General features: G+C 44.4%; 1 protein-coding gene across 2 annotated transcripts; it reads left to right on the top strand.

Moving 5' to 3' along the window:
* Positions 1 to 65: 65 nt before the first annotated feature.
* LOC120833348 (uncharacterized) lies at positions 66 to 26,649 on the top strand. Of its 2 annotated transcripts, none has more exons than XM_040200508.2 (4): positions 66 to 312; positions 18,717 to 20,314; positions 21,411 to 21,905; positions 25,589 to 26,649. In XM_040200508.2, the coding sequence occupies exons 2-4, from the start codon at positions 18,919 to 18,921 to the stop codon at positions 25,609 to 25,611; spliced, it is 1,914 nt and encodes a 637-aa protein (XP_040056442.2). In that variant the 5' UTR covers positions 66 to 312; positions 18,717 to 18,918; the 3' UTR covers positions 25,612 to 26,649. The 2 variants fall into 2 exon arrangements, with proteins under 2 accessions (XP_040056442.2, XP_040056361.2); XM_040200427.2 differs by having other exon boundaries at positions 21,408 to 21,905.
* Positions 26,650 to 27,023: the final 374 nt, after the last annotated feature.

The raw sequence follows: 27,023 nt of genomic DNA, 5'->3' as shown, positions 1-27,023 counted from the left end.
GTCCGCGGATGCGTGTGAGTGTGGCGGGGGGGGCTACGAGACCCCTCGCGCCAATTTCATCCCTCACAATTGGCCGAGTGAGAAAGAGATACAGAGAGAGAGAGAGAGAGAGAGAGAGAGAGAGAGAGAGAGAGAGAGACCCACATAGAGTGAGACCCACATACACCACAGAGAGAGAGAGAGAGAGAGAGAGAGAGAGAGAGAGGATGGCTGGTAGGATTTAGCCCAGCAGCGTCTTTTTCCGTCTAACACATCAAGCTTATTACCTTTCTCTCCACGCGCTTGGAAACGGATTTACGCGCAGGAAAGGAGGTTTGTTCGTCTATTCCCTGTGTTCTCTGCTCTCATCCTCTCCGCGTTGTTTGCCTTCATCTCCTCTCCATGTTTTTCTTCTCCTCATCTCCTTAACTTAAGCGTCTCCCTCGCTCCGTTTCGAGGCTACAGGTCGCGTGAGTGCGTTTAATGGCGATAATCCGGCGGGTAATTAACCGCTAACGGCCATATGGAGCAGGTGGTCGTGGGAGTGGCGAGGTTTGGCTGCCAGAGGGTCTTGTTTGTGTCTTGCCTTGGTTGGAGGGTCTCCGGTGGGCGCGAGGAGACAATGAAGCGGGGTTGTTGTCTGGCGACGCCGCGCGCGCTGGTTTGTGCCCAAACTACAATAATTGATCCGGTGGCTTCTGTCGCGAAGGGGAAGGGGCCATTTAGAACTATAAACATGTCAATGGGACGCTGCAGTCAATCACACAGCCCATCTCCGCTCGGACCGTCCGCCTGCTGCGCGCGCGTCCCCTATTTGCCGTTCTTTCAAAAATATGAAGCAACAAATCAAATGTAGGCTCCACCGAGCGCTTTGTGGCGTCGCCTTTATAGCTCAGACATGTAACCTCATAAGAGCCGGTGATTTAGCGGCTCTGTGGTCTTCTTGCATAGTATTCGCTGGCAGACACATATGGTTAGATGATCAACACACAACGGCGCGTCTGACATGTGAAGGTGTCATCTGCTCCTGTGTGCGCGCGTGCATTTTGTCTGCGGGAAAGCTCCCAACTTCAAAGGACCATGAAGTTGTACATTCAGCATCAACATGGGGGATTTATTTACAATTAATAAAATCAACTGATTCCGAATGAATGCGCGTGCACAATGAGAAGTGTGTGTGTGTGTGGGGGTTGGGGGGGGGGGGGGGGGGGCGTGTGAGAGCGCACGCACATGGCGACAGACGGACTCAAATCGCATCGTCCATGTGCGCGACGCAAACGAGGTCAGCGCGGAAAAAGCAGGGATGCGGGATTCTTATTTTGGAACTAACTATTCCTATTATTGTGCCATATTATTGTAATCACCGTTACCACTGACTGCTGCAGTATCTTTGATCTGAGGGGGAATGGAGGTTTAAAGGGAGGAGTGTGCAAGCCTCCTTTCTCCCCCCACAATAGACAAGGGAGCTGCTTGTTGGGAATTTGGCGCTTCACTTGTTTTGCTCAATGAGGAATTCAATGTGTGTGTCTCTCTCTCTCCCTCTCTATGAATCTCTGTTGCTGTTGATGTCGGAGCCCTCTGTGAACCCCTTCACTCGCTGCTCTTTTATCACTATCGATTATTCCCTCTCGATTGGCTGATTAATGGATCGTTTAACGGACGTTCTGGTGTCACTCGGCCTCTATTGTTCTCTGTAGAGCTGAAGCTTTAAACACTTTGAAATCGGCTCCTCAACCCAAATGAAAGTCACTGTTATGGTTAAATATTATGTTGCTACAGTTTATTTCTCCCGTTGTATTTCTACAACATTCCATCAAGATTGTTTTTTATCATAACGGCAAAATCTGTTCTATATTATAAAAAATAAATTGTTTTTACCGAATAAAAACATGTCGCTTTTTGCCCCCAAAAATAGAGGGGGAGGAGGCTCAAAGGAGCTCATCAGCAATGCAAATGAGTTTTTTTCCCTTTAGCGGGCACCTGCTGTTTCGAGCATGCGCGCGGCTGAATGGCTGACTGCCCCCCCCCCTCCCCCCACCTCCTCCCCTCCGCCTCGGGAACGCGCCTCCATCCCTCTTTCTCATTAGAATTATGCTCCTCGTCCACCGCGCGCGCACACCAGCTTTGACGGATATAAAAAAAAAATAGAAGAAGAAGAAAAGCTTCAAAATCGTCTGCGTGTGTCTCGCGCTCCAAAGCAGCGGCCGCGTTCAGGGAACAAAAGGAGGAGAGGGGAAGAAATGGGAAGAGGGGGATTTTAGAGGGGCAAATAGGAGGAGGAGGTGATTCTTAAGTAAGGGGGAGAAAAAATGCAGGCTGAGAGGAGGGAGAAGAAGACGTTTATGCAGTAATAATCCATGAATAAATTGAACTGCTGCAGATGTTATTGTTTAATGATCTAGTAATTGTCAAATATTCGGAATTACAAATATTATTATCATCTTATTTGTCGTATTTATACAGCTGCCTCAACTTGTGGGTGTCCACCAGTGAAAAGTACATTTATTAACACACCCTTTACAGTGCAAACCTAAAATATATGTAGACAGACTGTGGCTTCAAAACATACCCCAACATTGAATATAGGTCTGAATTATAGAACACAATGCCACATTATTTCTGAGCCTGGAACAGTAAAGTACATTTGAATTTGGAGTTTTATGTGAGTTTGTCCATAAGATGAAGTCTGACTCCTGTGGGGTCTTTTCGATCCTGAACATCAGTAAAATCACTGAGGTTCCGGATACTTGGTCTGTGAATGACCGTTTGATGTCCTATATCTTTTGAACAGTTCAGTGGACATAAAATATACAAAATAGACGAATAAAGGAAAAAGGAGAAGAAGAATACTGGAATGTAAGAACAATATAATATAGCGGATAATATATTAGGGGATAATATAAAGAGGAACACGAGAGGAGGATGGATGAAAGGGAAAGAAAGAACAGGAAATGTTGTGGGACAGGATGGCATGACAAGAAATACAACAAGAGACAGAAAATATTACAAGTAGAATAAAGTAGAGGGGTTAAGAGCAGTAAACCAGGCAGAATAAAAGGAAAGTAAGCAACAAGGATGCTAAATGGAGAAATGTGGACATTTGAAAGTAGAAATGAGGGGATAATCAAGTAAACTGGGAATAATCGTGTTAGATTAGGGGAAGAAGAAAAGAGAGAAGCTGAAGAGCATATCAATATGGAGTACAAGTATTTTAGAAATGAAAAAGAACAGGTGACAACATCAGGACAAGATATTTAAGACAAGGAGTTCAGAGGACGGCAAATTGGAATCGGAAACGTTCATCTAATTGAAAGGAGTAGGAGAGAGAGAGAGAGAGACAGAAAATATATGAAGAGGAAGTGAAGGAGGACACATAAAAGAAGATGAATGAACAGGTGGCTGACAGCAAGCGGATGAAGAATGGAGAAAAGAAGAGGAAGAAGAACTGGAGGGAAAAGATGAGAGAAACATGAAAGTCTTGTGGACACGAGCTAATCACCAAGCTGGTGAGGAGGAGGAGGAAGTGGGCGGGTCATTTGCCGTTGGCCGCGTGCACACCAGCTAATCGCAAAGAATCCCGTCAGGTAGATGGAGGGGAATGGTTGTTTAGACGTGGAACATGGTGTCCACTGTGCTCACTAATATACAGCATATACAATATACAATTCACTCTGCTCTTTTCACATCACATGCACATCATGGTTTTTTTTTCAAATTCCACATTAAACCAGCGTGTAGAAACAATTCACCTCGTGTCCGTGCAGTGTTATCGGAATGTAATGGTGTGCAGCCACCTTTGCCTTTTCCCCAGACTTGTGATCAATGCAGTCTCCGGCTGAGCCTAAACAACGCTCACACCCATTAACCCCCTGAAGCTCTTAGCTGAAGGTTAATGTTTTCCTTCATGAAGGTGTAACAACTGTTCATGGTGTTAGTCGAGGGCATCCTTGTTTCATGCATTAGGCACAGCAGGAGTCGCTGCATAATGGTGTCTAAATATTCAGCCCGTTGACTTGCGCAAACCATCTGGATTCACACTGATTTCTCGGCTTTTCAATATGCAAACATCCGCTGAAACGCACTCCGTCGCCGAGTCCCATTGAAGGCTGACACATGGTGAAAGTCTGTCATCCATCAGGAGATTACAGTGTCATAATTCCGCCATTACGGTGTTCACTGTGATGGATCATGCAGCTCCAGCGGACTTCCAGTCTGCGCAAAGTAGTTTCTGGGACTGAGGAGAAATGAAGGAGAGCACTTGGCTGTGTGATGTCATCTTATGGGTTTAAAGTTGGTCTTTGGCAAACAAGTTGTGAGGTCCAAACTCACATGACTCATCCGGTGTTTCTGCTGTCAGCGTCTTTTGGGATGAATATGTATTTTCTTCATCTTAACATAACCAATATTCGCCGGGCTGAAAGAACAATTAACAGTATCCAATTATTGAACTCGTTTTATTTCCATTTTGGTACCTCTATCTTCTAATCTGTTAATTTACATCCATTTATTGGTTGAAAAACGTATTCTTGATCATTTTGTGCACATCCTCCTGTAATTGAGACTACTTGGGATTTCAAAAAACTTATAGATTATAAGACCACAGACTCAAATAAAGCCTTAAAACAGTGAACAAAGCTCAGTAATATGTTCTGGCTGACTGAAAACACGAGCTTAGACTGTTGAAGAAAGAAGCTGTGCTGCACTTTACATCAGTGTGGAGAACCCAACCTTGTCTTTTGTTGCCAGAAATGGTTTCTCATCCCAGTTTAGTGAGTTTTAGAAGTGTGCGCTATGTGGAAATGCAGCTTGTTTCAACCGGAATCTTTTGGGTTCCAATTTGCAGCTTTCACTTATTTCACATGATGAAACCGAACATAATTTTCGGGGAAACTATGATGGAATCTTTTTGAAGACATTGAGAGAAATATTCCGAAGAATAATAATCAACAGATTGTTTTGTATCAAAAGTAATAGTTTGGTGCACCTTTAAATATTTTTCTCTCTTGAGAAATCAATCGCTGGTCGTTTACAGTCCAACTTCTACACTCCTCCCAGCCAGTGAGCTGGAAAAGACAACAGGATGACCTGGTGCACAGAAGAGATTACTTGATGGGAAATAAAATATGTAAAAAAAAACCCTCTGCTGCAAGACTTAGGAGATAACATCAAATCGGTATTAAGCTTCACAGACAGATAGCGTGGCCATGGATAAAATATTTAGCTGGCTTTCCAAATCAGTCTCTTCCCCCTAACGCTGCATGTGTGTGTGTTTCCCCCCTAAATCCGAACCGGCGTGCCTGTTCGCTGTGGAAAACAGGGTCAGCCTGGAGAAGAGAGAGAAAGCGAGAGCGAGCACATGATGGGCAGATAAAGGCTTGTCTGTGTCTGAGGGAGAGGAAAGCGCTGAGGATGAGTGGAGGAGGAGGAGGAGGAGGACAGCGCGATGAAGGGGCTGCTCTGTTGAAGGAGGGAGTCGCGGCTCTATAGACGATTCCCATGGCGAACAGAAACAAGGCATTTAGTCTGTGAGTTGGCCTCTGTGACGCCATAATAGGCTCTTATAATGATGCCACTATGGACAGCGAGGCGGAAAAAACAAAACACAAAATGCGTCTTTAAAATGAGTGCTTGTTGTGAGGAATGCCAGTGGTGTGATGGAGGTGGATGAACTGATGGGTGATTGGCAGGACCATGAGAAACCCTGATCTGGGTGAGAGTTGAGGGCCCAAACAGTGAAACCTGAACATCTGATGATCCTCGCTCAGATCCTAGAAGTTCCACCGCAATCCTGACACAGTGTTAACATATAAAACGCTGCATGTGGGTTGTTGAGGTTTAAGAATATGTAAAATATAGGTGGGTGTAAAAGAGATAAAGGAGGATGGTCTGACATTTTAACGGCGTGTGTTGAGTGTTAAACCCAAACATGCCATCTGAAATATCTGTCTTGTCATGGTACCTGGCCATGAGCACAGTTAACAAAGATGAAGCATCTGGTGCCTTGTGAGGCTTTACTGGTTTGGTTTGTAATTGTTTTAAACCATTCTCCTACCATTATATCAGTGGGGCGCATCCCTCCCCCCGATATAATGGTAGGGGAAACACTGGTAATATATTTATGGTGTTCATCATAACAGGGTTTTCTCATTAATCTCAGTGAGAAGTATAATTGGTAAAAATGAATTTTACTTGGTGATTAGCATGGTGGCATAACTAAAGATAGGAATATAAAGGAAAAAAACAATTGAAAATGTGTCTGTGTTGGATAGTTTTGCAGGGTGGTGTAAGTGATTGCGCTGGTCACACCACTGATTCAAAATGGCCGCCTTGCATGGCAGCTCGCTGCAGGCCGCACCACCACTGCTTCTGGTGCCCTCCTCAAGCCAAGTTAATTTATGTCGACCTCCATGTTCAGCTTCCATCTGAATGGATCTGTGGCTGTGAACTCGTCACACTCGTCGTACATACTTTTCAGAAGACCGGCTGATGGATCCTCGGGATGGTAGATTATTTTGCATCCTGATGGAAAGGGGCACCTTGCATGGCTTCTTGTTCAGCGTGTGAATGGATAAATGTTCACATGTTGTGGATCAGATCTGCTCTTTTATGACACTTCACTCATATTATTCTATAATGTAAATACATGTATTTACTAGGATGAGGCCCATGTGTTTTTAATGATATATTAAGGATATATATATATATATATAAATATTCAACAGTGGTTTGTGTATGGAAAACCTCCCTGTGTTTGTTAGTTGCGCAGTTCCCTTGTAGCCGGGACTCACAGATAGATTTAGATTTAGATTTAGATTTAGAGTACGACTTGAAACCTGTTGGCTAAAGCAGCAGAAAGCACTCAGAATGTGGCTGGTTGGCCCCTGGTCGTGTACGTGTTTTCCTCCTGGGAAGGTGTGCGGGCCGATGGGTCGTCCTGCTCTCAGCTGCTCGCTGTACACGTAAACCTGTGTGAGCATGTTGCGTGCAGCCTCTTCCAATCCCTCTGATGGATTTAACAGGCTTAAATCAAGTGCCATGTCATTTGAAACTTTATTGCTCCCTGCAGGGAAATCCTCTTTTCTCTTTCCTCTCGACTAAGGGGTCGGAGGTCAGAGGTGGAGGTCAGCTACAGAGCAAAGTAGGAGGACTAGGGTTTGCAGGTTTACGGTGTTGCTCAAGGAAACTTGGGCAGGTGTTTGTTACATCATCCTGCAGCCCTGCCAGCATGACCTGGGATTTAAATAAAACAGACCGCAGTGCTTGAATCAGAGTTTTAGAGCCTTTGTTTCCTGAATTCTGGTGACTTTCAAAAGCTAAAGAATACCTTCCAAACGACATTTGTCAACTACTTTTAAGAGTTATTCTCTGGCATGCCTTATAAATATTGTTTGCATTCACTGCTTCATTAGCTTTAGGCGCGGCGACGTGACCACAGTAGCCAGTGTGGCTTGCATTTAAAGTCATCATCTTTAAACTCAAACAGCCACATTTACTGGAAAGTTTGACTTTCTTAAATGCAATTACAACGCTGCAGGTCTTCTTCTATCTTCCTCTCTCTATAAATATAAATAAATATAATTAACACATGTCTCACTCATCTGCCTTAGTTTGGTGGTTGTTCCTCTTCTTTCTTCTGTAGCTTTGCTGGTGGTTAAATCTCTGTTGCACTAGAAAGCGTACGTGCTTTTGTTCCTTTACAGCAGAGGTCTTCAACGTTTTTCAGGCCAAGGACCGCTAAAAACTGATGATGAGATGGAGCACCCCCTATTCTACAGAGTTTGGTCCGCCATCTTTTATTTTTGAGTTCTGCGCTCTTTAGACGTGAGCATAGATGCGATCTGATTGGCTGGTGCCTGCGCTGTCGTATCAGCATGAAAGGAGCTGTGAGTGAACCGGTGCCCAGCTTAAGAGCTGCTGTGGGAAGCTGACTGTTTGCTTTGCGTACTGAAAGATAACGTCTTCTCCATCGATTTATCCGTTTGCTACAATAGGTTGGATTCAAGGTAATGCGTATTTAAAGACAATAAATACAATTCTGATTCTGAAGACATTTAAATTTGTGGGTAAAAAAATTGTTGGAAAAAAAAATTGTCTAATCAACCCCCCTGCAGTACCTCCTGTTGAAGACCTCTGCGTTACAATGTGTGGACTTCACAAAAAACTCCTCAGAGCTGCGAACCATGAGTTCAAACGTCTACCACATGGAGCTGATACGCTGATATAACTGCATGTTGGCAGTAGGACAATTTTAAAATGCAGAATGTAACTGCATCACAGCTGCTAGTAAAGACAAGTCTAGGTCATTGTTTTTAGACGTATGCTTTTATTCCCGTCCACACTATATGTTTTCGGTATTCTAAAACTTTGACTTACAGATTTTTATCAGTTTATTCATGAATGCCTTATATGCAGATGTCTCGTTTGGTTCATCTAACATGATGTGAATCTTATATACTGTCGTTTCATCAGTGATCTCAAACACACAGGACTGACGTGGACTATTTTCAGCGGTAGATAGTTTGGTGCGGTGGATAGTTTTGGGGCTCTAGTATTGAACGAACGTGTTAACTAATGCAACAGTGTGGCTCAGTGGTACAGAGGAAGAACATATATCAGAATACAGTTGTTTTTTATTATAATTTATTGACAATAATATCACCAGTTCACTGAATACCATACGGCAAAACAAAGGGGGGTGGACATTAAACACATCAAAGACATAATAGCGGGAGACTGTCAGAAAACAGCGCACAACTTATCCTTAGAGACTAGAGAGGGAGACCAGGGACGTGTCCTCCTGTGAGCTGAATCCAGTTTAAATTGGCTGCTCTCCCAACTCTGGATTAGACCCGGGCTTAATACCTTTACACTAAAAGGCCTATCCCTTCCCTTGGAGGGCAATCTGCTGCAGGAACTCACCAGGCTTTAATCCACAGCAACAACAACAACAACAACAACAGCATTTCATCTGGCTGGATCTCGGCGATGCGGATCACGTCACGTCGGGCTGCTTTATTCACGCTCCATGTGAACATTTTATAGTCCATTTCGGATGCCTCGGATCTAATTAAATCATCATACGAAAAAGACGAGTAACCAGACAAAGGAAAGCAGCTTTCATTTCTGGCAGCTATCTTTGTTTGGGTCAAAGAAGTTGCACCTTGTGAAGTGATTTTGAAGTCTATAACAGCAGCAGGATATAAGGAACTGCCAATAAGATGAGTTACGTGTTACTTTTGACAAGACGTATTTGTTCAAGAAGCAGAGATGTCCAATTTTCTGTGGTTCCAGATGGCCTAGTGTGAAAATGTGCTATTGTTAAAAATAATATGTTGAGGTTTTGGACTGTTGGTCGAACAAAACCAGATATGGGCGACGCGCTCCGCGGCTGCAGGGAGAGACGGAGCGGCTCGGTGCCGCTAACAGTCGGCAGGCCAAAGAGGCGAACGAGCAGTCCGGAGGAACCGACAGTAGTTCAGGTTGAAAGACCGGGCGGATGGCTGTTGTTTTGGGTGAGAGTTTAGCTTAGTTAGCTTAGTTGGGTTCACTGCTTCGCTTCACGTGTCGGTGTCCGCTCTGTGCCTGTGTGCGCCATCAACTTAAATGTTGGTGACGTTCATTTATATGTAAAATGTATATCGCAGCACCAACAATTATTGCACGCGATTTCAGACAGTGTGCAATATGTCATTTTATTGCATATTGTGACAGGCCTAATCTTTTTTTCTCCGACCAGCAGTCCAAAAGCCAACAATACTCAGTTTGCAATGAGATGAACACGGAAAGGCAGAACATGGTGTATTCAGAGCAGATGCTTTACTCTAATGTTTCACGTTTGAGTTGTTAACTGATAACTTCCATATGAATGCTTCTGTAGTTGCTCATTATAACTTACATAAATGGTATGTGTGATTTCTCCTCCGATATATGTATATAGGGGCACTAGACATCGAGTCATGCCACTGCATTCTACCTACTAATAGCACACGGCGCCTTAGCTTGCGCTTGCTATCGTTGGTGGTTATGCATTTGCAAAAGTTATAGCAGCCCACCATTACTTCCGTAGTGTTACCTACGTCGTCACTGTTTAAAAACGCTATACGGGTCTGGATCGTTCAATTGGAAGCATTTGTTTTTGCTCTAAAAGCTTGAAAGCTTGAATGCTTTGATTTACAGTTGGACTACAGTGTGTGCCCTGTCCAGAAAGGACACCTTTTACCTGAAGGCCATCAAACTGATTCTGACCTTATTTCCCCTTGAACTTGTTGAGTTTTTTAGGGGTGTAGTAAGGGCTGTGCTGAAGGCCACATGACGCCCAAAGCAATCATTCACAAATTTGTCACGTTTCCTAATGACCATTTTCATGCACATCAGGAAGGAAAATAACTAGTTGTTAGAGAACAGTTGGCGCTTAAATTAGCAGCAGCGATGAGAGGCCTCTGCTGCTTCGAGGCAACTGTGCAGAAAGCATTGTCAGAGATATCGTTACCCGGCCAGCTGCTGTATGAGAATTACACTGCACATTCAATCCTCCAAATCAGCAGGAGCTGCTGTAAGATCGGTTTGTCTGCCTGAGAGGGGGATTTCTCTAAAACCTTTGGAGCAGCTCTCCGTGAAATTTAGCATTTGACAGTTTGGCCTCGGTCCAATGAGCAATTGATTGGATTTTGCATAGTGATTTGTATCTGGGATTTTGTTGTTTAGCTGTGAAAGTAAAGGAGGCTTTTGGTTTAAATTCCTGCAGGGATGTTTTCAGCATCAATAGATTTATATCATTCTAAATAGAAGACTGAAGCGTTTTGGATGCAACAGTGAGCTGGATCTTCACTCAACCATCCGGTTGTAATAGCTCTGTTGCTCAGATGTGTCAGATGTATTTCTCCAACGTGACGGAGAATGACCAATCAAATGTGGACTACAGTCGTATCCCCCTAATGGAGGAATCCCACCGTATCCAAGGCCTATCTGCAGCAACACAAGGGATGGTACAAACAGGGATAAAGGTGCAGACTTCCAACGGCCCCTCCTTGAAGATGCACAATGAACACTGGCTGCTAAGATTCAGCAGCTCATCAGCTAACCCAACCCCCAAACACCCCGTTCCCCGTCGTTGCAAAAGTGGAGTAGGGAAAACTGACACGTTCTTGAAGCAGATTGGTGTGTGGTGTGTGGAAAAGAAAGCGAGCCGAGGTTTGAACGTCTCTCTCAGGCTTTTCTTTTCGGTCTCCACAGGATTACTCATAGAGCCCATATGGAGCACGCGGAACCCTTAATATAATCTGACCATAACTTTTTTTTAAACATACTAATTCCTTTGGGATATGGTTACATTAAGGCAGAAGAGGCTGCTGACCCAGCAGGCTGACCTTTAATAACCAGCATGGATACCATAAGGATGTATTTGTACTTACCATTATTTTACAAAATATTGTTTAACACATTTTTGAGTTCAAATGCATATCAAATGCATATGCTTATTAGAGTGAGATTGAGCCACATGTAGTGAATCATGATGATTGGACGTCGTAGTCCTGAGAAGCTCCCCCCTTTTATCTGATCACAGGACCTCAGGGTGCTGTGAGGGACCAGATGTAATGCTGCTCAGTCTGTAAACCGCACAAATGAATGCGACTGGCTGTCGTCTCAGGTTCTGTTCCACTTGGCCTGTGTCTGAGAGGTCACAAGTTCAATTCTCACAGCAGCTGAGTGTGCAGCGAGAGGCTGAACGTCTACCAGCTCTTTATCAGAGACAGCGCCGCAAAGTGTGAACTCTCTGACCGGAGCACAGCAGTTCTCCTGCCGGCCTGATTTCATTCAATACGACTAATGGTTTTTTATTACAAAACGTAATAAAGAACACCGGGTGTTCCCAGCTCAATGCATCACCTGAAATGTCACCTTCAGTGGACTTTTTTTTGTGCCATTATTGCTACATTATAATTTAAATACATTTATATTCGAAAGTCCTCCAGTGCCCTTAAAGAATATAGTTTATTTCCTTCTCACCAAAACATTCTCCAAGTGAATGCTGATGAAGAATGAGATGGAATTTGACACTCGAACGCTTCACCTTAATCAGTTACTCATTTATTTATTGCGTATCAAATTAATATATTGACCGTTACTTTTATATACAGTATAATCTGGTCAGGACATGGTTTGTTTGCGTGTTCAAATTGTGTTACGTGCATCCCTGTCACGTGTCAGTTTGGACTGAAATGAGTAAAACAGCATCTTTTTTCCCTAAATTGGAATTGTAGTTAAAACAAACCAACGCTGGAGTCAGCATTAGATTTAATTTCAAAGCACTTAAATCTCCATGCAAGATGTACGGAGTCGATGGCAGGGAACGTTGAGCATAAAGAATAAGAATAATATAAAGTTGTTGCCTCAAATTCAATTTTGTGCCGAATATTCTTTATTTGTTTTGCGGCATCCTAGATATTTTTTATTTGCCTACTTTGCATCATGTGACATGGGTACGGCTATTAAGACCCCATGCAGACTCTAGTTTGCCTGAACCGGGTTCATTTTTCACACCTACCCACTTTTTAAATCTCGTGCACATGAACCCAGTGTAACGATTACAGGTATAGGGACCCAAAAGCACAACAGCTCCGAGGCAGAATCCAATCAAAAGTTCTTTACTGATACAGGCAGGGTCAAAACCGGGATAGCAGTCCAATGGGCAAACAAATCCAGAAGGGCAGGCAGGAAATCCGTAAACGGGGACAGGCAGGGTTCAGAAACAGGATGGCAATCCGACAGGCAAACAAATCCAGAAAGCGCGCAGGCGAAGAGTTCGTGGTCAAGAGAAGGCAGGCTAGGTCAGGACGGGATATCAGTAATTGGAAAACCGCTGGAAAACTTGGCATGCACACAAGACAATCTGGCAGGGAGCAACAGAATGTGACGGGCTTAAATAGTGAGTGACTGACGAGGGGAGGCACCACAGGTGAGGGTGAGGAGAACCAGGTGCAGGAAATCAGGTGACGAGGTGGGAGGATCTGAAATGACAGGAGAGTTAGTGAACATGCAGGGAAGATGAAAAATAAACTATGATGTGGGCGTATTGTGTGACACCCAGTGAATGCGATTGACTCCGCTGTAGTACATCTCCCACGCCTGTTGGTGGCGCTTTAAGGTGCGCGGCGTATACAAACGAAAACTCCACAGAAGAAGACGAAGAAGACGACGACTGGGTTGGATTGCATGCAATCATGTGATGCAATCGCGTGGGGCAATCCGATTAGGTATGCGGATAGCGTGCAGACGAACACCAACAGCAATCGTATTTCAAGTTTACTCACTTTGGACGCCCGATTCGAGGGAGTACGGATACAGTGCGTTCGTCTGCACAATAGGGCTATCCGGAGACGGGGTTCACCGGGTTCAGGCAAACTATAGTCCGTCTGCATGGGGTCTAAACTACCTGAAGCTGCTCCCATCTCACCGTGAGAGGAGGCCGTTTCCGTATCCAGATCACACGTCTACACCACAAAGCGTGAAACTGAGCCCTGTGTTTGTCTGTGAACGCACAGGGTTGAGTACGTGCTGATATGCAGAATGTGTGATGGTGAGGGCTGTCATCAAAGTGTGTAGGGGGAACCGTGATGGGCCATTCCGCCCCCTCCCCATTGACCCCCCATTATAGCTGCATTAACTGGAGGATTAGATTGCCAAAAGAGAGTGAAAGGACATGCAGCTGGAAACGCACCCATGGGGGCGTTGAAGGACTTCACTTAGTGGCAAACTCCTTGGTAGCAATAGCTTTTTTCCTCCAGAACGTTGAAACCTTCTATCATAAATATTGAAGAGCATGTGTGAAAAGAAGTGCATGAAGACATTATTACCTGTCTAGTGAAGAATTAAGACTGAAGGGGGGAGACGGGTCCGTACATACGTAACAGAGGAAGTTTGTAGCATGCCGGCCTGCGCTAACCACAGACGGCCTTCCGTCGTAACGCTGATAATCTGACCCTTGCATCACCTGCAGCCGACCGGCGGTCAGGCAAAAAAAGGTTAGCATTGCACGTTTCTGCAAACCACGGCAACGTTTTTTCCATTCAGTCAGCAAGTTACTTGCCGGTATTTAAAGTTACGTTTTTGGATACAACAGGCGAGAAATCCTACTCAGGGAGCGTTGCTGTGAGAATACTTTCACTCAGGAGACATGTGTCAGTGTGTGTGCTCAGTAGTTCCCCACGGTTCTTAAACTGCAGAGAAAAAAATTATTATTCCAGGTTTCCTTCTTTTCGTGTCGCGTTTAGTGCATTTTTGTGTATGCGACTGCACTCCACTGACTCGCTTGTTATCATGTAACATTTAAACCGTGTCTTTTCCAACGATGGGAGTACGTACCACCTGCTCTGACTGAGAGCTAAACCGTCGACACTCAAGTACATGTTGTGTGCGGAAACATGGTGATATTTCTAGTGCAGACTGCATGGTCTGATTAGAAGAAGGAACACGGCCAGAGTGACCGAAGCGCGTCGTCTTTTCACAACCCAAACAATACTGAGAAGTTACATGAACATGGCTACATAAATCGTCCTCATTGTTACTACAAGCAGATATTGTTAAAAAATGAAGAATGTTCATCGTCAGACACCGTTTTGTAGTTATTTGTTTTTTTTACCAAATGCATTTACAGTTGCAAATTAGTGGATGACCTTTGCTTCTAGGAAACAGATATAGAAATACAAATCAACTTGTGGTCCCAACAAAGAGGCGGAGGGTCTCTTGTCCCTCAGTTTGTATCACACATGCACTGAACCAGTCATTTACATATGAACCACTGACCTCCTGCCGCTTCTTCCTTTGTAAGTGTATCTGTGATCACACCACATGTTGGCTTTTTTTTTAAACAATCTTAATGTGACGCACCGCTGGTTGGAAGAAGGTTCATGGTGTTGTCTCGGGTTGCATCCCCTTGAATGTTGCTGAACATTGACAAGTTATGTCAAATCCAGTTCGACCTGTGTTAACGATTTTGAGATTCTAATTTTTTAGAATACATGGAAAAAAAATCACATAAAAAAGAACTGAGAAAAATAATTATTATACATGTTGTGTTTAGGAAAATATCCCTTCTTTAATGGCTTTTGAAGTGAAATTAAATTGGGTGTACAGATGCTTAATATATTAAATAACAGAATGTTAGAGTATCTAAAGCCTGTGTGAACCACAGGCCTTATTTCAGGCCAACTAACGAAAAATTCCCTGAATGAAATATTTACTTAGAGACGAGGGAACCGAAGGTGCAAAGTGCTGACTCATATCGTGGTTCTAGGACTCATTCCTGCAGAACCCACTAAAACAACTCTACATATGTTTTATGGTAAGCTTGACAGAGTTCCCTTTTAGAGGGGCCTGTATTATGAGTGTTCCTATGTTAAGGTGCAAAAGCAGCATTTTTCTCACTAAACTGTTCTAGCATTAAACACCAGTGTAAACAATGATCAAACATACAGTTATACATAATATGAACCAAAGAAAGAACTTTTCATTTTTGGACAAATAAAATATGGTTACCCTACTGGACATCATCTTTACTGCAGCAGCATATTATTCCCCAGCTAGCAAGTTACACTAGTAGAATATGAGTTTTTACACACAGCCCAATATCTGTCCTTGCCTGTAGGTGGCGCCACAGGTTGGACCTGGTTTCAATCTGTTAAAGTCTTATGACATGTGTCTTTAACGCTCTTTTACGGTTAAGGGAACATTTTATGGTCTTTCCTCTCTGCTTTGATCAAATCATCAAACATGATGGATTTTGGGCTGAAGAGAGTCAGTCAGACAGAAAGGTAAAAAACAGAAAGACTGATAAAGACTAGTAGCGAGGCAAAAGGCCATGTTTGGGGTATATAGGCGAGTAGGACAAAAATGATAACAAAACGGTAGAAAGAAGAGGGAAACCAAAAACAACAGAGAGGGAATGAAAGAAATCCAAAGAGATGAATAGGCAACGGGTAAAGAAAAGAAAGAGACTCAGCAGTGATGGAATGAGATACAGAAAAGGTAGGTCAAACGAGGCAGACGGAGAAAGACGTAGAGACGAGCGAAAGCAAGACGCGCAGAGAAAGGACGGAGACAAAGGCAGACGGAGCTGAGGAATGAGAGGCAGACAGAGCAACTGTACCAGTGACGATTTGCAATGAGCCCACGTCTGCACCACTCCTCCTCCTCCCATCATGAGCCCCCTCCCCGTCCCCCGACCCCCCCGTCCCTCCATTTTGTCGTCCTCCTCTTTCTGATGCCGTTCCAACACCTCAGGGCTTCAGCCTCACATCCACCACGCTGATGCTCCTCTGCTTGTGCAGCAGCGTAATCACCCAACATGAACAAATAGAATCAACCCAAAATAAAGACAAACCAAAACAAAGACGCCCGCGGTGGAGCTTCGTCTCGTGTGGCTGAACGTACCTCAAACAGCTTAGAGAAGCAGCTGTTTCTCCAGGAGAAACTTGCGTGTTACCATAACTTTGTTTTGAAGCTGCAATTTTGAGGATTTTTATTCCTTAGTCTTTGCATGGGTCGTTGTGGCGCAGGGGTTAGAGAAGGTGTGCTGGGAAGCACAAGGTTGATGGTTCGATTCCAGGCTGCCCCATGTTCCATGTCGAAGTGTCCCTGAGCAAGACACCTAACCCCTAATTGCTCCCGGGGCAAAAATGTGAAAAAGCCATGGGTTTAAAGTGTAATGTAAGTCGCTTTGGATAAAAGCGTCTGCTAAATGACCTGTAATGTAATGCTGTTGAATTAATCCGGTACGCGTTTTTAATGACTTAAAACCAGTGCATCTACGGTTAATCGTTTTTGTTGGGACTCAAGGTGTTCGATCATCCCCCTCGGGTAGAATCCTGGATTTAATGGCCGGGGGTGTGTTTGATAATATTTAGTTGATATAGTCTCATCTGACCAACAGAAGATTTATACGCGCACATTCGGAGGTTTGGTGGAAAGAGAAAGGTCACTTAATAATAGTTGGGGGAAGCGTCACACCTACTTTCTCGCTTCTGCACACCCGTGTAATCATGGATGTGGGATAGAGGACCCCCCCCCCGCCGTCCAAAGAACTCTGAGACTCAATTCAGCATTCCGTTCCGCAACAAAACAAACCGGCATCTGCAGGTGTTTAATAAATGCCCATTTCTTTGCACCTGCTGAATAATGTTTGGATTCCAATATAGACTGATTGTGTAGCAAGAGTGTGTAGCGCTCTTATGTCAACGTCTCATTCGTATCTTCTAGCTACTAGCAATTATACAGGCTACTAGCAGCCATAATAATGATTGGTGTACATGCGAGCTAACAGACCGCAGCATTTATTCAGGAGAAGGAAGCCACTGACCATTCGTCCGTTACAGTTGGCGAGCTGTGTTTACTCTGCTGCCGTGCTATTAACATGCTGCTTGCCATGAAGTTAATAAAACACAGCCCTTCTCAGCAACAAGTTGGCAGTGTGGTTTCAGGTAGCAGAAACAACGAAATATGATCCATGAAGGCTGGTTTGACTAATAAATCAAATGATTTGGAAAACCATTTATGTAACCTGCAACCTGGCGGGTTGCCCGAGGCGCCGATTCCAGTTTTATTTCGGTGTTTTCTGAAGGATTTATCAGATTGAGCTGTGTGAAATAGCCAGTCAGCGGATGAATCGGTAAATACTGCAGGCAGCCTGTGAGACCAGTGAGCCATCCAGTCGGTCAGTCAGTCAGTCAGTTGTGGCAACAACATAGCGAGATTATCCAGAGCATGTGATGTATGTGTTTACACCTCTCCCGTTCTCCTTGTCTGGCTGTGTTTTTCCCTCCCTCGCTCTCCCCTGGGTCTCTCCCCCGAGGGATTGTTTCTCTCCCAGAGTGCCTCACTGTCTGCATCTCTCGGCCTCCTGCAGTGTGACTCACTCACTCACCTTCTCGGGTGTGTGACTGTGCACTAAACGTCTGGAACCTCCACAGTTTCACACAGCAGAAAAGCATCAGCGTGTGACTCACAACTCATTGATCTGCTAATTCATTCTTTAAATTCTGTAAAGGTGTTACAACCAAGCAGCAGCGTTTAGAGGAGGACGCATTTTTGTCCACAAATCCTGTGAAAAGCCTTGACACGTTTGCTGTGCACAACGTCTACTACCACCTTTAGCATTAAACCAGTCAGTGAGGCAAAAAAGGTTGGGTGCCGTTGCTTTAGAGGACCTTTGCCAAATTTAGGAAATCAAGCCTGATGACGTGATGAACTTAAAAGATATGATTTTGTAGAGGTATACTGAGGAAGAAGAGTCTGAAAAAAACGTTCCAGTCTTTAAGTTAGATATTACCAACTCGGGGCCGTCCATCTGTGGTTTTGAAACAGCGGGGGATGAAAATTAAACGTCAAGCTCAGAGCGGAATACGTAATGAGGCTTAGAAGCAAGAGCTTTTTATTGCTGCTGTGTTGAGCAAATTCTGCATCTTCAAAAACCTCTTGGGCCGTGTAATTTAAAAAAGCAAAAGCACTGTGTTGCCCGTAGAGGAGACCACGCAGGGCATGGATTTGGGGAGTGTGATTGAATAGGAAACACCATAATCACATTGCATTTCCCTCTGAGATTCTCTATTTTGTTACACTTCAATCCCCATTCAATGCACAGTCTAGACTGGACTAATTGAGTGTCTATGGTGTTGATTCAGGCTATTAACCATCTGCGCTTCTTCCTCTCTCCGCCCCTCTTCTCTTCCCTCATTTCTCTGCAGGACTTTGGAGGACTAGTAGGATGCTGAGTATCTTTCCTCCTCATTACTGTTCTCCAGCGTGCTCTCCATGACCTGAGAGCGCCACCACAGCGGGAGGAACGAAAAACCAGGAAAAGAGAGGCAGAGGAGGGCAGAAGGCCAGGGACGGAAGGAAAGAACACACTTTTTGATTTTGTTGCCAGCAGACTTTTCCTTTTCCGAAATGGCGGCGACAGAGGCTAGCGCGGCGCCGGTGGTCCAGGAAGACGGGAAAATCCCAGAGAGCAACCAGCAAGCAGCTGAGGCCGAGCAGCAGGCTGAGGATGCCAACAACGCAAAGCCAGAGATTGTCAACAGCGAAGTCGTCGATAAAGATGGCGCCGCTGTTACCAGCGAAGTTGTCGATAACAAAGAGACAGTGAATAACGACACAGCGGCGGTGACGGGAGCCGAGGAGGGAGAGGCAGCAGCCGGCGGGGAGGAAGCTTCTCCTCCGAGTTTGGAAAACGCCTCCTCTACTGAGCCCAAGACCTCGTTCTTGGGCTCCTTCCTCAACAAGAGCGGCCTGGGAAAGGTGATGGGAGGAAGGAAGAAGAAAGACCAAAGCACAGCTGCTGGAGGAGGAGGAGGAGAGGAGAATGCAACCGAAGCAGGGGAGAAAGAGGGGGAGAAAGGAGGTGAGGAGGGTGCAGCAGCTGAGGGCGGAGCAGAGGGAGGGGCAGAAGGAGATGCAGCGATAGAGAAAGCTCCAGAAAACGGAGAGAAGGAGGAAGAGAAGAAAGCAGAGAAGGGCAAACCGACGGAGGCCGAGTCCACAGTTCGAGACTTAATCCGGAAGCCGGTGGCGAGAATTTTCTCCCACCGCAGCACTGAGAAGAAGGACGGCGCAGAACCCCAGAAACAAGTCAAGGTGCGATCCAAGTCCCTGGACCGGCTGGAAGATCCGGAGGCACTCAACGCCACTGCAGACTCCGCCGTTGAGGAGGGAGCAGCAGCGGGAGGAGCAGAGGGAGGAGCAGAGGGAGGTGCAGAAGGAGGCGCAGAGGGAGAGCAGAAAGCATCGTCCTCCTCGGCAGCCACCAAGCACATGAAACGCTGGCACTCCTTCAAGAAGCTCATGGCTCAGAAGGCCCACAAGAAGAGCGGAGGAGGCGTGGAGGATGTTAAGGAGGAGGCAGCTGAAGGAGGAGAGGGAGGCGGAGACTCCTCCACGCTGGACTCCAAGGAGTCGGGACAAAAGAGGTGGAAGCTGAAACGCTCCTGGACTTTCCAGGGCCTGAAGAGGGACACGTCCATGGTCGGCATCAGCGGCAAGGCCAAGGGTTCCGACAAAGACTCTGCGGACAACGCAAAGCCAGAAGAGGCGGCGGAAGGAGAAGAAGGAGGAGAGGAGGCTAATGCAGAGGTAGGAGCAGAGGAGGTTAAGACAGAGGAAGGGGAGGAAAAGGCAGAGGGAGGAGAGGAGGAAAAGGCAACAGCGGCGGGAGGTGTGACGGTGACGCAACACGCCAACGAGATCTGGACCTCCTTCAAGAAGCGCGTCATCCCCAAGTCCAAACGCGCCAACACTGAGTGCGCCCCCTCTGGGGAGGAGGAGGCGACTACAGCTGCCGCCACAGGTTAGATGACACAAGTTGTTACCTTGTACCAAAACCATTGTACTCAAACCCCATTTCAGACATCTTTGGGTTGTAAGCAGATTCGCCAAAGACATTATTCTCCTCTAAACCTCTCAGAGTTCATTAAAAAGGACCCGTTTGAGGCCCAAATGGTATAAATTATCCAATAAATCTCAAATGAATCTACAGATCAGTGTGTAGCTAACCTTTACACCATAAATGGTCTCAAGACAACACTTATTGTTTATTATTATTATTATTATTATTATTATATTAACACCATTCAAACATTGAAAGTCTGACACCGCACAGGGAGCACGGACAGCAGTTAGTGGTTTGCTGACTATGGGGGGGTAATTAACAATGTCATTTTAACATTTTATATTAAATTCTAGTCACTGGCTTCAGTCAACAGTACAAACTGCAAATAGAAAAATGTACAGAAGTAGAACTTCATCAACAACCCAAACACTCAGGCACACACACACACACACACACTGCAGGCTAAAGGTGAGATAATATGTACTTATTTTAGATGGAAAAACTAATGTTTTATACTGTTTATTTATTATAATGTAATTAATTGAAAACAACGAAGCTAGGACCCATTCGGGGTGGCCGGCCTTGAATGTTCCCACATCATCAAAGTTTGGGAATCGCTGCCATAGGAAATGTGAGGCAGGAAATGAACAAATGAGGTGCTTCAAAGTTCAAACCACAGAGTTGGTGTATTGCAAATTATTATTCTGATTTCTGCCTGATTTTTTTCTTTTAAATACTTTTTGGCTGGTGAGGAAGAGGGTAGCTAAAAGTGGGGTACATTTGTATTCATCAGTTGATCTTCATCCATACCAATGTAATAAGCACATGACAGGTGTCCCTATATCTAGATTTATTTCTTCCCCCCTTAGTGGCCAAAAGTTAATTAGGCAGTCTTAAACGTAGTTACCAGTATGCTAATCAGTATGCTTGTTAGAAACCATAAACTCACTTAATCATTTGTGATTGACCATTAGGCTGATATTTCCCAGGTGATCAATGAAAACCTCATTAGTTGTAAGCGAGCTTTGACCCTGAACTATCTTCTCCCCAGCAGGTGAGGACGGAGCAGCAGAAGAAGGCAAGTCAGCCAAGGCCAAGCGCTCACATTTTGGCCGCGCTGTTTCCCTGAAGAACTTCATCCTGCGAAAGGGCAAGTCCACAAGTGTGGACATGGGTGAGGGCGCCAAGGAGGACGAGGAGGGGGAGGCCGCGGAGGGAGGAGAGGGAGATGAGGCGGCGGAGAAAGGAGCTGCTGATGGTGAAGCTGACCCAGTGGCCCAGGAGACCACTGACAACGATGCAGGGGAGCAGAAGACGCCGGCGGCGGAGACTGACGGGGAAGCGCCAAAGGAGGTGGAGAAGCTGCCAGCTGAAGCCCCGGTGACCAACGGCGACAACGGCTGCTCCAACGGCACAGGGGAAGAAAACGCCGAACACAATCACCAGGAGGACGAGAAGAAGACGGCGGACAGCCCTGTGAAGAAGAGCAAAGAGGCAGCGAAAGAGGAGACCAACGCCAAGATCATCAATGCCACAGCCGTGAACAGCGGTGAGTTAGAGCACGCCGAGCGGGACGCTGATGAGACACAAAACAACAGCAGCAGCTGCAAAGAAGGAGATACTAACAACAGACAACAACCACAAGCAGCAGCACTAACAAACGGTACCAGTAAACAAACCAAAAGCAGCGGTCAAGAGCCTGAGCTAGCACTAGCCGTTAGCAGGGAGGAGGAGGACCAGGGGGAAGGGGGGGAGGCGGAGTCTCCAAAAAACGGAGGTGTCCACGATGGCGCAGATTCGGGTGACCAGGGAGAGAGGCAGGGGGAGGAAGATGAGGAGGAGATGAGGAAGAGGGATCTGCGAGAGGCAGCGGTGGCCATTGTTGAGAACGCGATGTCGGCCGCAGCCGACCAGTTAGAGAGGGAGCTGAGCGTGGACAACGGCCTCAACGGGTGCTACGACGGCAACATCAATCACACATAGTAACGCCAACGCACACGCTATCTCACGTATGTGGAAGCACACTGTTCATGTCAATACTTGAATTGTAGCAAATGTAAAGTCACACACATGAGCATGGGTTAGTATGCACATACACCCACGTGTTATAGGGAAACACACTTATACACTTGTTTCACAAATATCAATTGTATGTCTGTGGTTAAATAGAAGTGCGAGGAAAGGATGTGGTAAGCCTAGCATACTCGGAGACTGGCTCCGTCCAAAGTAATATAAAAATACAAATTCCAACATCTCTTAAGCTCACTAAAGCCCCTTAACAATTGCTCAAACCTTCCACAGGGGCTAGGAACCTTTTAACCTCCAGTCGAGAGCCTGTATTCTGTTATGAGATCATTTCAATGTCGCATTACGATAAAAGTCAAGTCAGACTTTTCTGTCGGAGAATCCTAAAAAAAATTTAAAAACATGGAAAACATAAATAGACTGCATGGTGGTGCTGTGGATGAGAGGGAGGTTATTTACTTTCTATTGCACAAATACATAACTAATAAACACCCAAATAATGATCTTTTGTGGAGAAAGATATTATATTATAACATATATATATAACATTATATCAGTAAATACTATGAAGGAAGACGGCCCAGTGTTCTTTGCCTTGATATTGTCAGTTCTTAAGTCTGTTACTCAAAGAAAACCTTTTGGTCCGAGGTGCCAGAAGTAAAGTAACCTGGAAGTTCTCAGTGGACATGTGGCTTAGTCATCTTTATGGACGTTGGTGGGGGTATTATTTTAAAATTTGGAGAGCCAGGCTAGCTAGCTGGCTTGTGCTAAGCTAGGCTAACCACATCCTTACTTTAGCTCCAAAGGGTATTTCCTGAAATAATGAACTGTATTTTAGCCACACATAAGTAAAGCCTCTTTAGGTGCAGAACAACATCACTTGGGGGATTGTATTATGCAACAATGCAGCGGTTCACCACGAAATTTGTTTGAATCAAATTGTACGTGATAAATAAGTCTTTGTTCACCTGTAAATGTCCAGCGCGCATTTGATAGATGAGAGAAAGAGATTTGGTAAAGACAGAGAAGCATCCCTTTTACTCTATCAACTACTAATGTCATTATATATTACGTCAAGTTCATGGACAGTCTACAATCTAAATTATTGAGGTCATAACTGGGTGGTGAGTGAGAATTGTCGCCTGCGAACATCCATTTTGGTTTGATTCTCCACTTTTATGTGGTGCAGCCAGGATCTAGAGCTATTAATTTGATTTAGCGTTGGTGTAAGGGAATACCAGGATCGAGTACCAGAGACGCTTCACTTCTCGTTTTACCGCTCGACGCACTCCCACCTGGGAGCGAGGAGGTGAAGTGAACCAGAAGTTGCTGTTACCCCCTCCATTATTTATCAGTCCCTGCCTCCCTTTCCATTCAAGTGCAGTGTAAGGCTCCATGTCCAGCTGCCCCCTCGCTTTGATCTCATGCCGTCCACGGATGTTTGTGGAGAGCCCCGCGTCTCTCTGAAGACTGAACTCCACCACCTAGCGTTTGGCTCTGTCTTTTAAGTGATTTGCGAAATTGGGTGATTTGTGATATCTGCCCCATGTCTCAAGTGTCCCTGAGCAAGACACCCAACCCCTAATTGCTCCCCGGGCAAAATGTAAAAAAGCCATGGGTTTAAAGTGTAATGTAAGTCGCTTTGGATAAAAGCATCAGCTAAATGACCTGTAATGTAATGTAGACGGCTTTTGATAGAAGGGTCAAATAAACATGGACTTCATATCCAACACTGACACAAGCAAAAAACAAATTCGACACCAGCTATTTATTTGTCTTCCGAAGAGACATTTTATACAGATATTTATTCTATTTGTTAGAGGGTAAACAATACAGTGTGATTACAATTTAGTATTAGTCCCCTCAATTTGGGTGAGATCATCTTAAACAACAGACTTTGGCTGGTTTAAGGTTCAGCCATTTTTGCTTGCTTTTTCTGCCACATTTCTTAATTATTTCTTTATTAAGCACCGTGTTATCTTTATTGGAGTTTTTAAATCAAGTGATTTAAAAGTATGTCACCTCAAACTAATTTTTTTACGTATGCATATTTACAGAAGTGATTGTTCTTCCACAGTATGGCAGAGAATAGTGCTTATTGGCCCATGCACCATCCATTTTGGGTGGAAATTATTTAACAATAAAAAATGACGTCATACAATTTTGTATGGTTGTATATATATTTTCTTCTTTAAGTCAAATGAAGGACTTCCAAGCGATGCTGATAGTCTTGACAGAAACTATTGCTCACCCATTTCAGTTGTAAGAGATCTGAATGTGTACGTTTTCTTTCAAGTCGTCTTCCATGTTTACGCTGACTGAACGCTGGCAGCAGCAACACCCAAATAATAATTGTCTCAGGAAATGCTTTACAGGAATAACCTGCTTACAATTTTACCTCAAATGTTTAAAATTTGCAATGAGCAAAATTATGCTGCTTATTTACCATGTTTACCATATTATTTTATACAACATGACCGTTCTGCTAACCACAATCAAGAAGTTTAGTTTCCCAAACCAAACCAATTGTGCAACCATGAACGTAGCCCATGCATTGCAGAAACTGGCGGCTTTAACTAGCGTAGCTTAGATAGTTAGTTCTTTGTCTGCAGTGGAAGCAAAAAGCTGGTTTAGCAGACATCAATAGAGTTGAGTCAGTCAACGGATTAGTGGGCCAAATCAGTGTCGCGGAGCCTCTTCAACAAGCCAGATTAACTAGGTCCTTCACCCCCCTCCCTTTCCCTCTGGGATGAAGCAACAGAAACACAGAAATGTACATTACATGTTATTTAGCTGACGCTTTTATCCAAAGCGACTTACATTGCATTTTTAACGCATGGTTTTACATTTTGCCCGGGGAGCAGTAAGGGGTCAGGTGTCTTGCTTGTCCCCCAGACGATAAGCAACGGTCAGGTCATTTCTCAAGAGTCTTTGAGGGAAAATGGGAGACTGCGTCTTCCTGCTGGTTATCAAACAATGATGATGATGATCCTTCATTATAACTATTTGTTGTTGTTGTTGTTGCTTGCTTTGTGTACATCCTTAAGAATAAATAACTAACCCAACACTAGGCCAACATCTGTACTAAACCACTAAAAGCACATACAACATATAACCCTTTTTTATGTGACTGTTTATTATTATTATCCTTTTTTCAAGACCTATTTTTTAATACATTTTTCAATCTCTTCTGTTATCATTTACCAGACAAAAAGGCGGGAAACGTGTGAGGCCACACAAAGAGGATTAGAACTGCCCGGGATTCGCTGAGCAAGGAGCTCTGAGCCCCCCGCCCCCCGCCCCCTCAACTCCTTCTCCTTCCTTCCCCTCCTCCTCCTCGCTCCCTTCATCCCTCCTTCTTCCTACCAAATAAACGGAGTAATCACGTGTCACCAGACCACCATGGTGAGAAAGAGAGAAAGAGAGAGATTGAGAGAATGAGAAAGATGCAATTTATGTAGATGACGAGTGAAAATAATAATGACTCAGAGAGCAATAATTCAAGCCCTTCTTTTCATCCCTCCATTCATCGTTTCATCCATCCCGTCCATCCGATACATGCAAACCTACATACATACAAACAAACATGTACATTCAGTGTTTTTATTCTTTTCTTTGCTTTTTGTGAGATTTTATATTGTCTACGAGAGAAAAGAAAAAAGCAGAAATGTAAAAAAAGAAAAAGAAATCGAGCCCCCCCCACTGCCCTATTTTCCGACTCTGCAAGCTACTTAACTCTGCTCTCTGTCTCTACCAAATCCTGATTGGTGGATTTAAAGAACAAAAAAAGGAAAAAAAGAAGACTAGTTTTGTATTGACGGCCATTTTGGTTTGTAGTCCCCCTCCGAACCCCTCCCCCCCCCCCCCCATATGCCCCACTAGATATTTGACAGTACAGCAGGACCATGTTGCTACAGTATATAAACTGCCCTGAGGACTGCCACTTCCCAACCAACACTGAAATGTCTTCAGCTCTGTGTGTTCAATGTTTTTAGACTGTTAAAAATTGTGTAAATGAATTAAAAAAGACAAAAAATACACCATCAAATATTCAAGTCAAAATGTTTTTTTTCCTGTTTTGTTTGAATTCTCTTTATTCTCTTTTTTATTTTTTAAAAACACTCACTGTTTTCGAAGTCTGGCAATATGCTGTAATTAAAAAAGATAATAATAATGATGATGTTTTGTTGGTTAAAGTTTTCACATGTCCGCTAGCAAATTGTCAAGAAAAAAAATAGTACAATAAAGATTAAAATCTAACAACTAAATTGCAAGTCATTGTGGGGTCTTCTATTTTTATCCGCATAATTGAAGTGTGTGCCGATGGCTTGGTTGGAGGGACCGGGCAAAGTGGGGGATGTTCATTAATCAGTGTATCGATAATCTAACCTAACGTAATAGGCGTAATAATACAGGATTTCCTTGTATTAAAGTAGATCTGCATGTGTCATCTGGCAGCAGGCTGCTGGTGTCTCTCATAGACAGGCGTGGACGTCCATATGCCGGCACTCCACTGTATTTTCTCACATTCAGAAAAATACTCCACGGCCATCAGCCTTTTAATTACGCACATTTTAGAAGGTTTAATAGTTAATTACCACAGGGATTTAAGTAGACGATAAAGAACCTGCAGCTAAGGTTA

Source organism: Gasterosteus aculeatus, chromosome 1 (assembly GCF_964276395.1).
Source record: "Gasterosteus aculeatus chromosome 1, fGasAcu3.hap1.1, whole genome shotgun sequence".
NCBI classification, from domain to species: Eukaryota; Metazoa; Chordata; class Actinopteri; order Perciformes; family Gasterosteidae; genus Gasterosteus; species Gasterosteus aculeatus.
Note: the sequence above shows the minus strand (reverse complement) of the source record. Positions and strands in the feature narration are given on the sequence as shown.